Source organism: Canis aureus, chromosome 16 (genome assembly GCF_053574225.1).
Source record: "Canis aureus isolate CA01 chromosome 16, VMU_Caureus_v.1.0, whole genome shotgun sequence".
NCBI classification, from domain to species: Eukaryota; Metazoa; Chordata; class Mammalia; order Carnivora; family Canidae; genus Canis; species Canis aureus.
The window spans coordinates 25,464,576-25,483,817 of NC_135626.1; the positions used below are offsets into that span (position 1 = coordinate 25,464,576).

Sequence of the window (19,242 nt, forward strand, 5' to 3'; positions counted from 1 at the left end):
AGAGTACATATTGGTATTTCCGTTGGATTCTTTCCTTGCATCCTGTATCTCCTATTTATTTGTCCCTTGTTTTGCATGGGAGACTCTGATAGCAGCACATTTACCTCATTTGTTGAATCCTATTATGGAAAAAGTAATTGCAGAATTGCTTGCTCATACCACTGCAAATAGCAAACCAAATAAAAAGAGTTCAGGATTTTCTTGCAGTTCTGTCCACTCCCATTGCTGCCCCAAACTAGAGATGTGCAAATACTGTGTTCATATATTATTTTGATTAGTTTGTCCTTTATCTCTCCCTTTCTGCCTTCCTTCATTGTTATTAGTTTTCATTTAGTATATAATTTTTAAAGATTTTATTTTTTTATGAGAGAGGGGCACTGGGAGGAGCAGAGGGAGAAGGACAAGTAAGACTCCACACTGAGAACCGAGCCTCATGTGGGGCTCGATCCCAGGACCCTGAGATCATGACCTGAGCTGAAACAGAGTCTGATACTTAACCGACTGAGCCACCCTCATGCCCCTTAAATAATTATTTAATAATGGTTTTATATTTGTTTTATTTACATGCTTGTATATTTCATTATGTTACATACATTTATATTTTTCTTCCCCTCCAAAAGATAACATAATACATGTGCTTTTTTGTACATTACCTTTTTAACTTATAGTTTCTGAAAATTAGTCCATTTTAAGGAGGCTTGCACAATAGAAATTTATGATTTATCTTTAATTTTGATGACTTGAGATGCAAATGTAATTCCTAATGTGCCATAAGTTTTGTTTTATTTATTTATTTATTTATTTATTTATTTATTTATTTATTTATTTATTTATGATTTTATTTATTTATTCATGAGACACACACACACACACAGAGGCAGAGACACAGGCAGAGGGAGAAGCAGGCTTCATGCAGGGAGCCTGATGTGGGACTCGATCCTGGAACTCCAAGATCATGCCCCAGACGAAAGGCAGGCACTAAACCGCTGAGCCACCCAGGGATCTCGGGTCATAAGTTTTAAACAAAAATTTTGGATTTAGTTATGTTTGTTTAGGAATCTGACTCCGTTTTAGTTGAATTAAAAAAGTGATAGTATTGCTTATTTTTACATATTTAACCTTGATTATTTTAATTATCTGAAGCAGAGAAAAAATGTGGTATTTCCTTTTTTTTTTTTTAAAGATTTTATTTATTTATTCATGAGAGACACAGAGAGAGAGAGAGAGAAAGAGAGAGAGAGAGAGAGAGGCAGAGACACAGGTAGAGGGAGAAGCAGGCTCCATGAAGGGAGCCTGAAGCGTGATTCAATCCCGGGTCTCTAGGATCACGCCCTGGGCCGAAGGCGGCACTAAACCGCTGAGCCATCCGGGCTGCCCAAAAGGTGGTATTTCCAAAATAATGTCTTTCCTTGCACATGGGGCAAGAGTCCGCAGAGGGATAGCTTTCATAATTCTTTGGATACATATTTATGAATGAATAAATGAATGAATGAATGAGTGAGAGGGATACTTTAAAAAAAATTTATTTATTTATTCATGAGAGACAGAGAGAGAGAGGCAGAGACACAGGCAGAGGGAGAAGCAGGCTCCATGCAGGGAGCCCAATGTGAGACTTGATCCTGGGACTCCAGGATCATACCCTGAGCCAAAGGCAGATGCTCAACCTGCTGAGCCCCAGGTGTCCCAAGAGGAATACATTTTATTCATTAAAATGATTACTTTCAAACTCCCTATTTCCTCCTATGTGAAACCACATTTGTAGATCACTTGTCCTTTGGAAAATTCCTCACAGCTGACCTTGAAATCTGCTTAAGCAATAATTTAATGTGCCAGCTTGACATCTCATGGAAGACTTTTAAAGATAATCCATTTTTAACATTATTATGGGTTTGAAGGATTGTTTTCTAATACAGTGTCACTGATGAAGAAAATTTTGATTTTAGAATAAAAGAATTAAAAGTTGGGTAGCCTGGGTGGCTCAGCGGTTTAGCGCCACCTTCAGCCCAGGGTGAGATCCTGGAGACCTGGGATCGAGTCCCACATTGGGCTCCTGGCATGGCTTCTCCCTCTGCCTGTGTCTCTGCGCGCTCTCTCTCTCTGTGTCTCTCATGAATGGATAAATAAAATCTTAAAAAAAAAAAGAATTAAAAGCTTATTAATATTTATCAAATGATCATGTTTTATATTATTTAAGCATTTTTTGTTTTTATGTTTTGAAAGAGGTAGATTCTATCTGAATTCTGTAAGCCTTTAAAATAATTCGCAACACAATGTGGAGCCGTTCTAAGATTCTACTATTGCCTCTTTATTTTTAAAAAAATTTAAATGAAAAAAAAAGTTTAATGTAAAAATCTGGCTAATGAGTTTTTTCCCTTAAAACCTAAATTTAGGAAGTATAGGAGCAATGGAGAATTTAATCCTGATGTATTGCTTAGCATGAGCCAATTGTGTGTGTCAAACTAGTGATTTACTCTGAAAATGGACAGGTTGATTTATTTACATCAGTCATGAGTAAGGGCATGTCTTTTTCATTCTGATGGTAATACCAAGAAGCCCTCTGAAGTGGATAGTTACTGTATGTGTTGTAGTTAATTTATGCATAATTTGTGCCACTTTTTCACTGACTTAATTGAAAATGGAAATATGACAAATTCTTTTGTCTCTTTTTTTTTTAAAGTTTTCTTTTACAGTCTTTATGTAGGAATTAGGAGGACAGAACCTCCAATTTGCTAGCATGTTAAATATTTAATGTTAGGAAGTCAAGTCTAATCCTTTGATTATGTTTTTAAAATTTATTTGTGGAAAGGCTGCCAGATCCCAAATACTACCATTTCAGAGTTTATGAATTCTTAAAGACTGTTCATCTTGTAATTAAAAATTGTATTTGAGCATTAAACTGCCTGAATGGCACCAGTAGATTATATAAAGGGGGGAAGTGTCTCAGCAGGGCTTTTAGCTGTTTGTCTGAGACACTTGTACAAACATTCCCACCCACCACCATCATTCTGCATGGTAAATAAGCTCTGTCCTAATAGCCTGTAGAGTTAAACAGTTTAATAGAAATGCCTTTCTGGCTTCTCTCTCTCTTTCCAGTTGATTCGATGCCATCAGTCCCGTGGTGGAGCCTGTGGAGACAACATTCAGTCTTACACTGCCACGGTCATTAGTGCTGCTAAAGTGAGTATCGAGTAATCCCTGGGAGTTGTGATTTTGTGAAGTAACTATCAGGTTTCTCTCCTGGATTGTATTGAAATGATCCCTTCCCTTTTCATTCACAAATGTGGAATAAATTTAAGTAAGCCAGAATTATTTTGCCACTCATGAGAATTGATGACTAAATGATTAGGTATTTAGTCTCTTAAGGTTCATAAATAATATATTGTTTTCTGTTGCAGTAGTTACAGAGTTTGTATTTATCCAATTCTAAGTATTTAAGTCCATGAGCTAGATTAAAATCTATTATCTAATTAATAACACTTTAGAAAGCAGGTTTGTAAGTTTTAACTAGTGACTTCTGGGTTATTATTATTATTATTTTTTGATTTGCATCATTCTACCTATACCAACCTTCTTTTGTATCTTTGAGCATTGATGAATCTTCTTATATAAAAAGAATGTTATTCCTTAAGAAAACTTGAGTCAAACCCCTGGCACATTCAAAGACTCTTTCATGTCACAGGCCTGCCCCCCTGCATGTTTGTCAAGTGATCTTTTTGTGTGTGTGTGCGAGGGTTAATTTTGATGATGGCTCGTAAACTTTATGCTGATTATAAGGTATTCTTATAATCACTATCCTTTTGAATTGTGAAGTATACAACAAAACAATTCTAATAATAGGGATGACATAGTGAATCTAAATGACAGCATGTAATAAAAAGCACAACTGTTCAGAAAAGAACAACAGTTTAAAGCAAACCACAGGGAGGGAATGAAAGGTCACACTGTTTTATGTAAAACAAATACAAAAATACTTCAAGATTGATCTCAAGTGCTTACATGATGGCCTTTAGAATATGTTCCTAGGTTTGATGAGAGAAGCATTATATATTTTTTACTCAGAAAGGAAAAGCTGAATGTCTTTATGCTCACAGCACTGTATATTTTAGATTTTTAGAAGCTTCATAAAAATGGTTTACTTTTCTCCATTGTGTAAGCAAGGATTATGATGGTTACTTCAATGAAGAGAAATCTGAGACAGTAAGTAGCCAGCATCAGTATTATTCAGTTAGTTTCTAATCCACAAAATATACCAATGAGATTTAGTTCTCAAGTATTAGATTCCGTTTAGATTTATTTGTGCCATGTACTTTCATCAGGATAACTCACTGTTTTATCATTTGAATAATTTTCAGTTATGTGATGGAGAACAACTTTTCAGCTCTGCCTTACTATCATGTGTTTATGTGCCTACATAAAAGGAAAGTGACCTGCTTCAGATAGTTACTGTTTTGCTGTTTAACTGTTAACTGGATGTGGATATGCTTTGAAAAGAACAAATGTGAACTCCCCAGTTTTCTACACTACATATTGAGAACTGAGAGGGATAAGCTCATGTCTTCCATATTTAGACTTTCAGAAATGACAATGACCACACTTTAATCCCATCAATTTTTTTCCATCAATTTCTAATAGGCAATTGATCACTAATGAAATTTGTGGTTTTTGTTTTTTAAGATTTTATTTATGTATTCATGAGAGACACACAGAAAGAGCAGAGAGAGGCAGAGACATAGGCAGAGGAGAAGCAGGCTTCCCAGGGGTAGCCTGATGCGGGACTCAATCCCAAGACCTTGGGACCACAACCTGAGCCAAAGGCAGATGCTCAACCACTGAACCCGCAGGCATCCCTGAAATTGGTATTGATTGAAATTCATTGTTAGCTCTAACACTTGACAAAATTCTGCCATTAACTCTTTTGTTTAAATATCTTTTTAACATTACATTTGTACATTTGATGGCAGAACATTACAATTTTTTTGATTCCTCTATTTCTTCTTCTTCTTTTTTTTTTTTTAAGATTTTATTTACTTATTTGAGAGAGAGACAGCACAAGTCAGGGGGAGGGGCAGAGGGAGATAGAGAAGCAGACTTCTCACTAAGCCAGGAGCTGGACACAGGGTGGGATCCCAGGACCCTAGGATCATGACTGAGCTGAAGCACGCCTAACCAACTGAGCCACCAAGGCATCCCTGCCATTAACTCTTGAATAAAGTAGTTAATATTTAATTTTTGTGTACTTGCTTTTGCCTGATTTTAATGTTTATTCCTGCTCCTATTTAAAATTTACAAAATGAAGGAAAGATCATGAACGTAAAAATCACCCATTTCTTTCTTTTTTGCCATGTTTTTATTTAAATTCCAGTTAACGTACAGTGCAACTGAATTTCAGGTGTAGAATTTAGTGATTCATCACCCATACACGACCCCTGGTGCTCATTACCTCACTGCAAATGGCAAGATTTCATTCTTTTTGATGACTGAGTAATATTCCATTGTGTATACATACCGTATCTTCTTTATTCCATTCATCAGTGATGGACATTTGGGCTCTTCCCATAATTTGGCTATAGTTGATAATGCTGGAATAAACATTGGGGTTAACATGCCCTTTCAAATCAGTATTTTTGTGCCCCTTGGGTAAGTACCTAGTAGTACAATTTCAGGTCATAGGGTAGTTCTATTTTTAACTTTTTGAGGACCTCCATACTTTTTTCCAGAGAGGCTACACCAGTTTGCATTCCCACCAACAGTATAAGAGGGTTCCCCAAGAGTGGAATGCTGAACCTACTACACCACTCAGGCACTCCTATATCCTGCTTTACATGTAACTTATGTGAAATATATTTTTAAATATTTTGTTTATTTGAGAGAGAGAGAGAAAGCAGGAACAGAGGAGGGGCTGATGGAGAGGAGAAGCAGTTTCCCCACTAAGGCAAGAAGCCTGATGCAGGGCTTGATCCCAGGACCCTGAAATCATAAACTGAGCTGAAGATAGATGCTTAACTGACTGAGCCATCCAGGTGTCCCTATGCCATGAAATATTTTTGAAAACATTTTTCTTATATAATGTTATGTACTTACATACTCCTGTGTTAGCACAAATATTTTGAGATTATTTAAAATATTAAATTAATTTGGTATTTAGTATTAATATTTAGTATTTGGTTATTTTTCTGAAATTACCAGAAATAGAATGATCTTTCATTTCAGTTTCAATATTTGGATGTTTTATATAAGAAAGATTGAAAAGATGAGATGATTTTACCTCCCAAAAGATAATTTCTCCTAATAAGTTATTAGATATAAGAAACTTTGTGGATAAATTAGCCTTTTGAGTTCCAGTTTTCCATAGTAAGTACATCAGAATGGCTTCCCTAATTAAGTAGTATTAACATAAATATATTTTTGGCTTTGATATTGCTACATTATGTATTATATTTTTATTATGTTAGCATATTCACTTGGGAAAATTCATCATAATGTACACTTATAATTCCTGTACTTTTCTTTTCTTTTTTTTTTCCTGTACTTTTCTGTATAAGGGAATATAAAAGTTTACTAAGAAAAGAACAATCTCACCTATATATCTTCAGACCTAGCAACCTTCTCCACAGAATGCTAACACTTAAGAGTGGACAATGGTAATATTACAAAGACTCTTACATAGAATAAAAGAGTCAGGGGATCCCTGGGTGGCTCAGCGGTTTGGCACCTGCCTTTGGCCCAGGGTGTGATCCTGGAGCCCTGGGATCGAGTCCCACATCAGGCTCCCGGCATGGAGCCTGCTTCTCCCTCCTCCTGTGTCTCTGCCTCTCTCTCTCTCTCTTTCTCTCTCTCTCTCTGTGTCTATCATAAATAAAAATAAATAAATAAATCTTAAAAAAAAAAGAGTCAATTAGCGCCTAATCTTGTTTTGTGATGCAGGATCACCTTGATATTGAAACTTGATAAGAGCATTATGAAAAAGCAAAACTATAGTCCTGTCTTATAAATATGAAAAATCCTGAAAAATGCCAAACAAAACACTAGCAGAAAAAAATTAAACAATATTATAAGGATAATGTCACAATCCATTTGGGATAATTCCATAATACAAGACTGGCTTATTACTCAAAATCAATGAATGTAATTTGATGCATGAATAGAATAAAGGAGAACAATTATATGATTATCTTAATACGTATACAAAAAGGGTTTGAGAAAATCAAATATATGGATTGATAAAATATTTTAGTAAATAGTCATAGTTTCTGGTTCTCTAGAATTCATTTTTTCTCAAATTACCAAACTGTTTAAATGTAGTAAACATGGTTATTTTGAAGTCTGTTTCTGTTAACTTCAGTGTCTGGATTCTTTGGGGGATATTTTTATTGTTATTTTTGTTGGTTCTCACTAATGATGCCTTGACTCCTTGTTTGCCAGAATTTATTTACAAAATCTTTAGAAACAATTTTGAATTTGAGATACCAGAGTTCTGCAGCACTATCAGTCTTGGATCCTCTAATTCCAATTTCAGGGATTGAGTTATAAACTATTTAAATAAAGCTCACCTGAAATAGCTATGAGATTCTGATTACTATAGATTTACTCTTATTTCAATATATTCCTTTGTGTCTCAAGGCAAAACATGGAGGGAAAGTCACCAGGTAGAGCCCCTTGGACATGACCACCTAGTACCACAAGTTCATCAGAAGCACCACTCCATCTTTTAGAAGCCTCCTCTAGAATCATCAGATGCATCTAGGCCTAACTACCCTGCTCACATGTCTGGATTTTCTTGTTCTCTTGGGTTTGGATCTAGTAACTTTTTACTATCTTATTAAATATTTAGTACCTGTAAGCAGAGTTGAGAAAAAAATTTCCCCAGTTACCCTATTTGTTTTCATTGGTAGGACTGATCTGATTTACCTAGCCTGCCATTATTGAAAATAGAAAATAGGGTAGCCTGGGTGGCTCAGTGGTTTAGTGCTGCCTTCGGCCCAGGGCGTGATCCTGGAGACCTGGGATCGAGTCCCATGTCTGGCTACCTGCATGGAGCCTGCTTCTCCCTCTGCCTGTGTCTCTGCCTCTCTCTCTCTCTTTCTCACCCCCCCCCCGTGTCTCTCATGAATAATAATAATAATAATAATAATAATAATAATAATAATAAAAATCTTAAAAAAAAGAAAATAGAAAATAAAATTTGTAACCATTTTTATAATTTCTAGGAAACATACTTTTTGAGATATAACATGGAAAATATTTAAAAAGCCATGTAGTGGGGCACCTGGGTCGCTCAGTGGTTGAGCATCTCCCTTTGGCTCGGGTCATGATCCTGGGGTCCTGGGATTGAGTCTTGCATCAGGCTCACCACAGGGAGCCTGCTACTCTCTCTGCCTATGTTTCTGCCTCTCTCTGTGTGTCTCTCATGAATAAATAAATAAAATGTTAAAAAAAGATTACCCTTTTCCCTTCTTTCTTTTTGTGTGGATTTCCTTCTATAAGAAGAGCCCGGGATCCCTGGGTGGCGCAGCGGTTTGGCGCCTACCTTTGGCCCAGGGCGCGATCCTGGAGACCCGGGATCGAGTCCCACGTCGGGCTCCCGGTGCATGGAGCCTGCTTCTCCCTCTGCCTGTGTCTCTGCCTCTCTCTCTCTCTCTGTGACTATCATAAATAAATAAAAAAAAATTAAAAAAAAAAAAAAAAAAAGAAGAGCCCAGTCCCAGGGCATCTGGGTGGCTCTGTGGTTGAAAATCTGCCTTCGACTCAGGTTGTGTTCCCGGGGTCCTGGGATGGAGTCTCACATTGGACTCCCCTCAGGGAGTCTGCTTCTCCCTCTGTCTATGTCTCTGCCTCTCTCTCTCTGTGTCCCTCATGAATAAATAAATAAAACCTTAAAAAAAAGCCATATAGTATGTGCTCCTTTAGAAAATACTAATCTTAAAATATTCACATTGCTCATTAAAAATCACTTTTTCTGGAAGAATTATCATACATATCTTTCTTCCCTGATGGTAGCTACTTATATGACTTCATAGAGGTTAACCATTTGTTATGTAGAATGATTGATTATTAAATTTTCTTTTTAAAAAAATTTATTTTTTTATTTACTCCATTCCCCTATCTTGCCTTCCACAACCCTTTGTTTCCCAAAGTTAGGAGTCTCTCATGGTTTGTCTTCCTTTTTAATTTTTCCTCACTTAGTTTCCCCCTTCCCTTATGGTTCCTTTCACTATTATATTGTCTTTCTCCGATTGACTTATTTCACTCAGCATAATACCCTCCAGTTCCATCCATGTCAATGTAAATGGTAGGTATTCATCCTTTCTGATGCCTGAGTAATATTTCATTGTGTATATATATCACATCTTCTTTATCCATTCAACTGTGGAAGGAGCCATGATGTCCTGGCTCCTTTCATAGTTTGGGTATTGTGGACTGTTCAATTTTCTTTTAAAGATTTTACTTATTTGAGAGAGAGAGAGAGAGAGAGAGCAGAGAGCACAAGTGGAGGGGTTAAGGGGAGGGGCAGAGGGAGAAAGAGAAGCAGACTCTGCTGAGTAGGGAGTTGATGTGGAGTTTGATCCCAGGACCTCAAGATCATGATCTGAGCTGAGAGCAGACGCTTAACTGACTGAGCCACCCAGGTACCCCTTTATATTAAATTTTTATTCTTCTTTTTTGTCTCACTAACAGTTGTAAATACAAATATATATGTACTTGGACCTCCTTAGAGGAAATAACCTTTTTCACATTTTCTGGATTTTTAAATAGCACTTAAAATTAATCTTTAGGGGATCCCTGGGTGGCTCAGCGGTTTAGCGCCTGCCTTTGGCCCAGGGCGTGATCCTGGAGTCCTGGGATCGAGTCCCACGTCGGGCTCCCGGCATGGAGCCTGCTTCTCCCTCCTCCTGTATCTCTGCCTCTCTCTCTCTCTTTCTCTCTATCATGAATAAATAAATAAATCTTTTAACAAAAAAAAAAAAAATTAATCTTTATACTTACAGATTTTTCCCTTTGCTTTTCCCAGTAATGTATTTGACTATCCTTAGAGTATAATCGTGATAAATTCTCTGTGGCTAAGTGCTAAGGGGAAAAGTTTAATACTGAAATAGTTCAAATTGGATTATTTTGATATATTTATAAAATCTTGGTCCATATTTCCTAGTTACCATATATCTGTCCCATTTGATTTTTCCTTTTAATGTATTTTAACCCCAGTGTGGTAAATTGATTTAATAAAAATGCCTCCTTCTTCCCCTGGTTATCTGATAACTTCTTAATGACCACTAACAGTTTTTGTGAGAGCAGCTCCATTAGCACTAATGGACAGGGAGGACAACTGATACGGCATGAGAAAGGTGAAAGATGACTAGTGACCCTTTGGCAAATCCGCCTGCGCTGAACAGAATAAGTACCATGCTCATTTGAATTTTTGGTCAGAGTGGATTATCTGATGTACTTGTCACAGTCTTACATTCAGCTCTCCTACAAAATAAAATTTAGTTCTGTGGATACTCTTGTTAAGATTAGTCAGGAATAAAACTTTTTAGCTAAGACTGTGAAGACACTTACTATAATTTAATATTCTCCATTTGGTCAAATTAGATTTTTTATTTTTATTTTTATTTTATTTTTTATTATTATTTTTTCAAATTAGATTTTTTAATTTCAATTTTTACTGAGTCTTCTTCCTTTTTGGTATGTCGAGTACCTATCATCATGTGTGTACAGGCTCTCTTGACAAAAATCTAATCAAAAGACTGATTACTCTGAGGTGATTTTGGTATCTAAATATGGTATGTGAACACTATTAAATAACATTATATATTTCTTGTGGACACTAGTTCTTATTAATGTGTTTGATTCTAACACGGAACCAAATTTCTTCTAGAAGCAAAGATCTTTACTGATGCAGAAAATTTCCAGTACCCCTTTCACTCCCTGCATTGTACCTTGTTTTGAAAGTGAATAAGCTTTGTTGGCTAGTGCTGTCTTGTCCTTGACTATACAAAGTGCAGATCTGATGACTGTTAAGTTTTGGGTTTAGATTTTTGTCCACTAATAAAATGGTAGTTGTAAGTTTTTTTGATGTGTGTGAGAATTATCAATAATTCTTCATGTGATATGAGCCTTTGTGAAATACACTACTCTGTTTTACCCCTTTCTGGACTTTTTTTCCTAGTTCTCTTATATTGACTTGTCCTTTTATCTTGTAGTTTCTTTGGTACACTTCTTCCCACTTTCTGTGTGCCCCGGTTTTCCTAGTTTTATTCCCATTCATTGGTATAAAAGCATGAAATAATAGGCTCAAGGGCAAATGGGGAGGATGTACAACCAGACTTTAACCGTGAAAGGCGATAGAAGGATAGCTCTGTTTAAGCGGGAGTATCTCCATTAGCATTGATGGAATGAGTCGCGGCAGCTGAGGCATCTTAGAGGTTAATCAGGCTTGCTAGCCAGCTTTGACATCGATACACAGTGGCGCCTGATTTTGTTGGTCCTTCAGAGGCTTTCTTGACAACGCTGTAACAGACTTTGTGTAAGTCATTGCTTGTGAATTATTGAAACAAATGTTTGGCTGCTAATTGAGGAACACTAATGTGTTTTATAATCACTGCAGTTTGAGTTTTTAGTGCTAAACAAAAGAGTTAAAATTGATTTGTGGCTTTTCCATGGTTTCAGTCAGCAGTAAGTTATATCTTTTTGCTTGAGTTCAGCAAATGGCTTTGATGGTCATTTTATTTAAGTATTTATTAGGACAACAATATTATAGTCTTCATCCCTCCTCTCCCTCACTGCCCAGTATAAGTTTGTGTTCTGAATTCATGTACTGTCAGATCATAAGTAATAGCAGGAATAGAATACAGGGCAATAACTGGATGGTGGTTGAAATCAGGCTTTGGAAATAGTTCTAGTATTGAATTCTGGCTTTGTCATTGGTTACCTCTTTGAGCTGCTGTTTTACTTAACTTCTGTAGCCTCAGTTTTCTCTTCCATAAACCAGAGGTGTTCAAGGAAATCTGTAGAATTCATTTATCTTAAGAGCCTTGACAAGTTCACAGTAAAGATTTCAGGGAGCATAGCTACAGTAAAAGTAATTACAGCTAATTACAGTGTACTAGTAATACACGTATTGCTAGTGTTAAGTTATATGGTGTTTTAATGGAAAATTTCCTTGGAAAATACGTTTCCTTATTTTAATTCCAATCTAATTGTTGCTTACTTAACATTTAGACCTTTATAAATTACCTTCTTTGCCTGCTTTTTATGAGACAAAATTTGAAATACTATCTATATAATAATTTTCATTTTAAAATTTAGCTATAAGGATCCCTAGGTAGGGATCCCTGGGTGGCGCAGCGGTTTGGCGCCCGCCTTTGGCCCTGGAGACCCGGGATCGAATCCCACATCGGGCTCCCGGTGCATGGAGCCTGCTTCTCTCTCTGCCTATGTCTATGCCTCTCTCTCTTTCTCTCTCTGTGACTATCATAAAAAAAAAAAAAAAAAAAAAGGTTCCCTAGGTGGCTCAGTGGTTGAGTGTCTGCCTTTGGCTCAGGGTATGATCCTCGTCTGGGGATCGGGTCCCACATCGGCTTCCTGCGAGGAGCCTGCTTCTCCTTCTTTCTATGTCTCTGCCTCTCTTTTCTGTCTTTCATGAATAAATAAAATATTAAAAAAATAAAATAAATTTAGCTATAGCATATGCCAGAATATAGATGAGCATATTCTCCATGATTATTCTGAAAAGTCATTTCATTAAAGACTAATTTGCAATATTTTAATAAAAACATTTTCTCACAATTGAGAATCAGAAAAAATTTATTTCTGGGGGTATTCTACTTATTGAATACCTTTTGAATGTCCATGTAATCTAGACTACTTATTTTTTTGCTCTGCTGGTTAAATCTCTCTCTCTCTCTCTCTCTTTTTTTTTTTTTTTTTTTTTGATATTTACGAATCACATGCTTTTCTCTTAGTTGTTTTCTTTTTGGGGGACAAAAAAAATCCCACAAAAGCCCATTATTTTAACATTATTATTAATGTAAATAGCAGTAATCAGATAATAAGATTCACATAAAAGAAAAAAACTCACATGAGTTAGTTTTATCTATTTGCTTTGCTTTGAATGAAATGGAACTAAAATGTAATTATATACATCTTAAATTGTCTTTAATTGAAATCATATATTAGAAGCATTACATTGAATTGTTTCTCTTACCAGAGAAAAAAAGAACCTTCTTAACTAATCTTTTGTGATGTTTTATTCATCTCGTAATTGGCATCTTGGATGGAGACTGTATTTCCACATGCCAAATCTTTTTTTTTTAATTGAGGTAAAATTGGTCTATAACATATAAGTTTTACATGTACATTATGATTTGACATCTGCGTGTTCTACAAAGTGATTACCACCAAAAGTCTAGTCAGCATTCATCACTGTCAAATTGACTGCCTTCACCCATTTTGTCCACCTCCCAGTCCCTTTCCCCTCTGGTAACCATGAATCCATTCTCTGTATCTGTGAGTTTGTTTGTTTTTTTAGATTCCACATATGAATGAAATCAAATGGTATTTGTCTTTCTCTGTGTGACTTATTTCACTTAACCTAATACCCTCAAGGTCTATCCATGTTGTCACAAATAGCAATATTTCATTCTTCTATGTAGCTAAGCAGTATTCTGTTTATATATATGTGATATATATATATTTGTATATAAACATATCCTCCTTATCCATTCATCTATCAGTGGACGCTTGGGTTGTTTCCATATCTTGGCTATTGTAAATAATGCTGCAATGAACAAAGGGTGTATATATATTTTTGAATTATATTCTTTGAATAAATACCAGAGGTAGAATAGCTGAATCATATGGTAGATCTATTCTTAATTTTTTGAGGAATCTCCATATTGTTTTCCATGGTTGCCGCTCCAGTTTACATTCCAGCCGACAGCTACAAGGATTCCCTTTTCTATACATCTTCTCCAGCACTCGTTATTTCTTGTCTTTTTTTAATAATAGTCATTCTAACAGGTGTGAGGTGATATCTCATTGTGGTTTTGATTTACATTTCCTTGCTGATTAGTGATGTTGAAAATCCTTTCATGTCTTTTGGCCATCTGTATGTCTTCTTTGGAAAAATGTTTATTCAGATCCTCTGCTCATTTTTTAATTGTTTTTTCTGTTATTGTTGAGTCATATGGATTCTTTATATATTTTGGATATTAACCCTATATTAGATATATGATTTGCAGATATCTTCTTCCATTAAGCTTTTTCATTTTAATGGTGGTTTCCTGTGCTGTGCAGAAGCTTTTTGTTTAAATAGTCCCATTTGTTTATTTTTGCTTTTGTTTCCCTTGCCTTTGGAGTCAGATATATAAACACATCTCTGAGACTGATGTTAATGAGCTGACTGCTTGTTTTCTTCCAGGAATTTTGTGGTCTCAGGTTTTATATTCAGTTCATTTTGAGTTAATTTTTATGTACAATATAAGAAAGTGGTCTAGTTTCATTCTGTTGTGTAACTCCAGTTTTCCCAGAAACTGGAAACCATTTATTGAAGAGACTGCCTTTCTCCACTGTATGTTCTTAGCTTCTTTGTTGTAAATTAATTGTATACTTAGGGAATTATTTATCAGCTATTGATTTTGTTCCATGGATACATGTGTCTCTTTTATGCCCATGCCATACTCTTTTGATTACTATAGGTTTGTAGTATAGTTTGAAATCAGAGACCATGATACTTTTTGTTTTGTTCTTCTTTCTCAAGATTGCTTTGGCCATTCTGGGTATTTTATGGTTCCATACAAATTTTAGAATTATTTGTTTTGGTTCTGTGAAAAATGCCACTGGAATTTTGGTAGGGATTGTCCTGAATCTGTATATTGCTTTGGGTAATGTGGACATTTTAACAGTGTTAATTCTTCCAGTCCATGAGCACGGACTATCTATCTTTCCATTTATTTGTTTCTTCTTCAGTTTCTTTCATCAGTTTCTTACAGTTTTTAGTGTATGGGGCTTTCACCTTCCTGGTTAAATTCATTCCTAGGGATTTTATTTTTTGTTGCTATTGTAAATGTCACTGCTTTCTTAATTTCTTTTTCTGATAGTTTGTTATTTGTGTAGAGAAACACCACAGATTTCCATATTTTATTTTGCATTCTGCAACTTTACTGAATTTGTTTATCCTAACAGTTTTTTGATGGAGGTTTTCTGTGTATCTGCAAATAGTAATTTTACTACTTCTTTTTCTTATTTGGATGCATTTTATCTCTTTTTCTTGCATGATTATAGTGGTTAGGACTTCCAATGCTATGTTGAATAAAAGTGGAGAAAGTAGACATTTTTGTCTTGTTCCCATTTTAAAGGACAAACTTTCAGTTTTTCACTCGTAAGTATGATACTAGCTATGGGTTTATCATATAAGGCCTTTACTTTGTTGAGGTATGTACCCTTTATATCCACTTTGTTGACAATTTTGATAAAAATTTGGAGGCTGAACTCCAAATGGAGGCTGAACTTTGTCAGATACTTTTTCTGCATCTATTGAGATGATCACATGATTTTTATCCTTGATTTTGTTAACATGATATACCGTATCAATTTGTGGCTGTTGAACCATCCTAGCATCTCTGGAATAAATCCTACTTGATCGTGGTGTATGATCCTTTTAATGTGTTTATGAATTTGGTTTGCTAATATTTTGTTAAGGATTTTTGCATCTATGTTCATCAAGGATATTGTCCTGTAATATTTCTTTCTCATAGTGTTCTTATCTGGTTTTGGTATCAGGGTAATGTTGATGTCACATTTTATATCTTTTTATTTTATGCATCCCTTAACTAGTTGTGATTTCCATTAATTTTATTACTGTTCTCTTTTAGCCTTCATTCTTCCTTTGTAAGTGATTGATCCACTATCTTTACTATATATTTATCTTTTCCAAGGAGAGTTTTACTTTTGTATGTTTCCTTGTTATTAAATATTAAATATTTCTTTTCAGCTTAAAGAATTCCTTTTAACATTTTTTTGTAAGGCAGTTTTAGCAGTGATACATTCCTTTAGTTTTTGCTTATCTAGAAAACTCTTATTTCCTCTTCTATTCCGAGTGATAACTTTGATGGGTAGAGAATTCTTGATTGGAAGTTTTTTTCCTTTTAGCACTTTGAATATGTCATGCCACTCTCTTTTGGCTTGTAAAGTTTCTGCTGTGAAATCTTAATAGTCTTATGTGGGTTTTTTTTAATGTATTTCTCTTGATGCTTTTAAGATTCTCTCTTTAACTTTTACCATTTTAATTGCAACATATCTTAGTGTAGATTTGATTGGGTTTGTCTTACTTGGAACTCTCAGGGGTTCCCACATCTGTTTCCTTCCCCAGATTAGGGATATTTTCAGCAATTATTTTTTAAAAATAATTATTCTGTCCTTTTCTCTCTTCTCCTCTGGGAACCCTATAATGTCAGTGTTGTTCTGCCTGAAATTCTCCCCAGCTTTTTATTTTTTAAAATTCTTTTTTTTTCTTTTGCTCCTTGTTTGAATATGTTTCTTGTTTTACCTTCATCTAATCTGCTGTTGAGCTCCTCTAGCATATTTTTCAGTTCAGTTTTTATAATTTTCAGCTCTGTAACATCTATTTGATACTTTTTAATATTTTCTCTCATTTTGTTGAAGTTTGCACTGTATTCATTAATTCTTCTGAGTTTGGTGAGTATCTTTATGACCATTACTTTGAATTATCTTGTTTATCTCATTTTATTAAGGTCTTTTTCTGAGATTTTGTCTTGTTTTTTGTTTGGAACATACTCCTCTGTCTTCTTATTTTGCCTTTCTGTGTTTGTTTCTATGTATTAGACAAATCAGCTACTTCTACTAGTCTTGAAGGAGCAATCTTTGTAAGAAATATCTTGTGGGGCTCAGAAGCACTTATTCCTCCTGGCCACCTATGCCAGGCACTCAAGGGATGTTTCCTCTGTGAGTTGCTTGCATCTGCCCACCTATGGTAGTGAGGCTGTGGCTGTGGTATGGGAGTATGTGAGGCTCTTGTCTGGCCCACCTGTGATGTGTGGCTGTGGCATAGGAATGGGTGTCAACATTTCTAATCTTGATGCGCAATATTATATTACAGCATATTATAGATTTACTTTGGAAATGTAGTCTTTTTCACATAGGCATTCTATTAGCATTCAGTCTTTTTCATGCTAAAAATTAGATTTAAAATTAGATTTATATTACTTCAAAAAATAACAACAGATGTTGGTAAAGATGTGGAGAAAGGGGAACTCTCTTAGACTGTTGGTGGGAATATGAACTGGTACAACCACTAGAAAACAGTATGGAGTTTGCTCAAAAAGTTAAAAATAGAACTATCCTATGAACCAGTGATTGCAGTACTAGGTTTTCCCCCAAAGGATGCAAAAAATGCTGATTTGAAGGGGCAGATGCACCCTAATGTTTATAATAGCACTATCAACAATAGCCAAATTATGGAAAGAGCCCAAGTGTCCGTTGACTGATGAATGGATAAAGAATATGTGGTTTGTGTACACAATGGAATATTACTCAGCCATCAGAAATAATGAAATCCTGTCATTTTTATATACATTAAGGAGAGGAAAAATAAATATTTTTTAATAAAAATATAATTGTTGCCTCATATGAAACAAAGCTTTTTATTTACTTAGGGCTTTATTCTCACTGTGCTGACTGGAGATTCCACTGATACCATTCACTCAAACTAATACTGATTTTCTAACTAAAATATAAGATCATATGAAAAGTCAGACTGAATTTCTGTGACAGTGCACTGCTACATACAGGCTTGTAAGAGAATAGGGAATTTAAAAAGTAGAAGAATTAACAAAATGCATATTTCTGTTTAGAATCCAAATGCTGATATGAAGTCATATTTTTTACATTTCATTGTATAGACATTGAAAACTGGTCTGACAATGGTCGGAAAAGTGGTGACTCAGCTGACAGGCACACTGCCTTCAGGTGTAACAGAAGATGATGTTGCCCTCCATAGTAACTCAAGACGGAGTCCTTTGGTTCCAGGCATCATCACAGTAATTGACACTGAAACAGTTGGAGAGGGCCAGGTAAGAACTTCTGATGCAGGTAATGTTCTTTTTCTGCAAAGGATGGGGGGATAGAATATCATTGTGATCAAGAACAGCCAAGTGCCTTTGGCCTTGGAGTTTATTAATTTGGAATTCTAGAAATTGAGGTTATTTTAGGTTAGAACTTTTTTTTCAAGAAATGATGAGTAACATGTTAAAACCAGTTATTTCAAACATTATTAACGTTTCAAATCTGAGGGTACAATTGAGGTTCTAAGCAGTCCTTGTTATTTCTTTATTAGGATATTTGTTTCAGAAATAATTAGGTATCTCTTTATACTGTTCTTTTATAATACTGTTTTTTTAAAAATAACATTTATTATAACCTAAAGCAGAAGACTAATTGATTTTTTCAAAGGATTTTATTTATTTGAAAAGATAACATGAAGGGGGGAAAGGGCTGAGTGAGAGGGAGAAGCAGACTTCCCCCTGAGCTGGGAGCCTGACACAGGGCTCAATTCTTAGGATCCTGAAGTCACAACCTAAGCTGAAGGCAGACACCTAACTGGCTGAGCCACCCAGGTGCCTCTTAATAACTGACTTTTAAGGTAGAGGCTTGCTCGTGGAAGCGATCAATAAGACATTCTACATTTTGGAGGGAATTTAAAAAATTATTGACTAATTATGATGGCTACAAGTGACAGTAATGTAAATAATAACAAATTTTATTACACGGACATTTATAAACATGAAAAAATACAGAAGGTCTCAAAGTGTATATTAGAATACATACATGGTAATGCATATTATCAAATCCTATATCTTCAGATAATGCAGAAACATTTAGAAGGAACAATTGTAAACATGGAAAAATATGTCACATAATTTAAATCTTGCTGGTGAGAAACCAGATGAATTTTGTTTTCTCCTGCCTGTGCACCCATAAAAATTATTATTTTTGCATCAATAGTCTTAAATTTTAAAATATATTTCTAAAAGGAAGATAATTTTAAAATTCTAATAGTTTGTGATTGTTGCTATAAAAAATCCAATCTAAAATTGATTACTAAAATAGGATAGAAGTAGAGCAACATTTGTGAAATAGAAATTAATTTTATATTCAATGTATATTTATTTCTGTTTTCAGAACATAATGTCTAGAAGTTATGTGAATCTTTGAAGAATTAACCCTAAG

General features: G+C 35.1%; 1 protein-coding gene across 11 annotated transcripts in view; it reads left to right on the forward strand.

Annotated features, from left to right (window-relative positions):
• The window catches only part of BCAS3 (BCAS3 microtubule associated cell migration factor), a 591,271-nt gene that overhangs the window by 158,987 nt on the left and 413,042 nt on the right, over window positions 1-19,242 (forward strand). For all 11 annotated transcript variants that reach the window (XR_013354264.1, XR_013354262.1, XR_013354263.1 and 8 more), the window contains exons 11-12: window positions 3,094-3,177; window positions 17,916-18,086. Coding sequence is in view for 8 of the 11 variants with exons in the window: in XM_077852358.1 (XP_077708484.1) it covers window positions 3,094-3,177; window positions 17,916-18,086 (255 nt within the window). In the remaining 3 variants the exon portion in view is untranslated. The remainder of the gene's footprint in view (window positions 1-3,093; window positions 3,178-17,915; window positions 18,087-19,242) is intronic.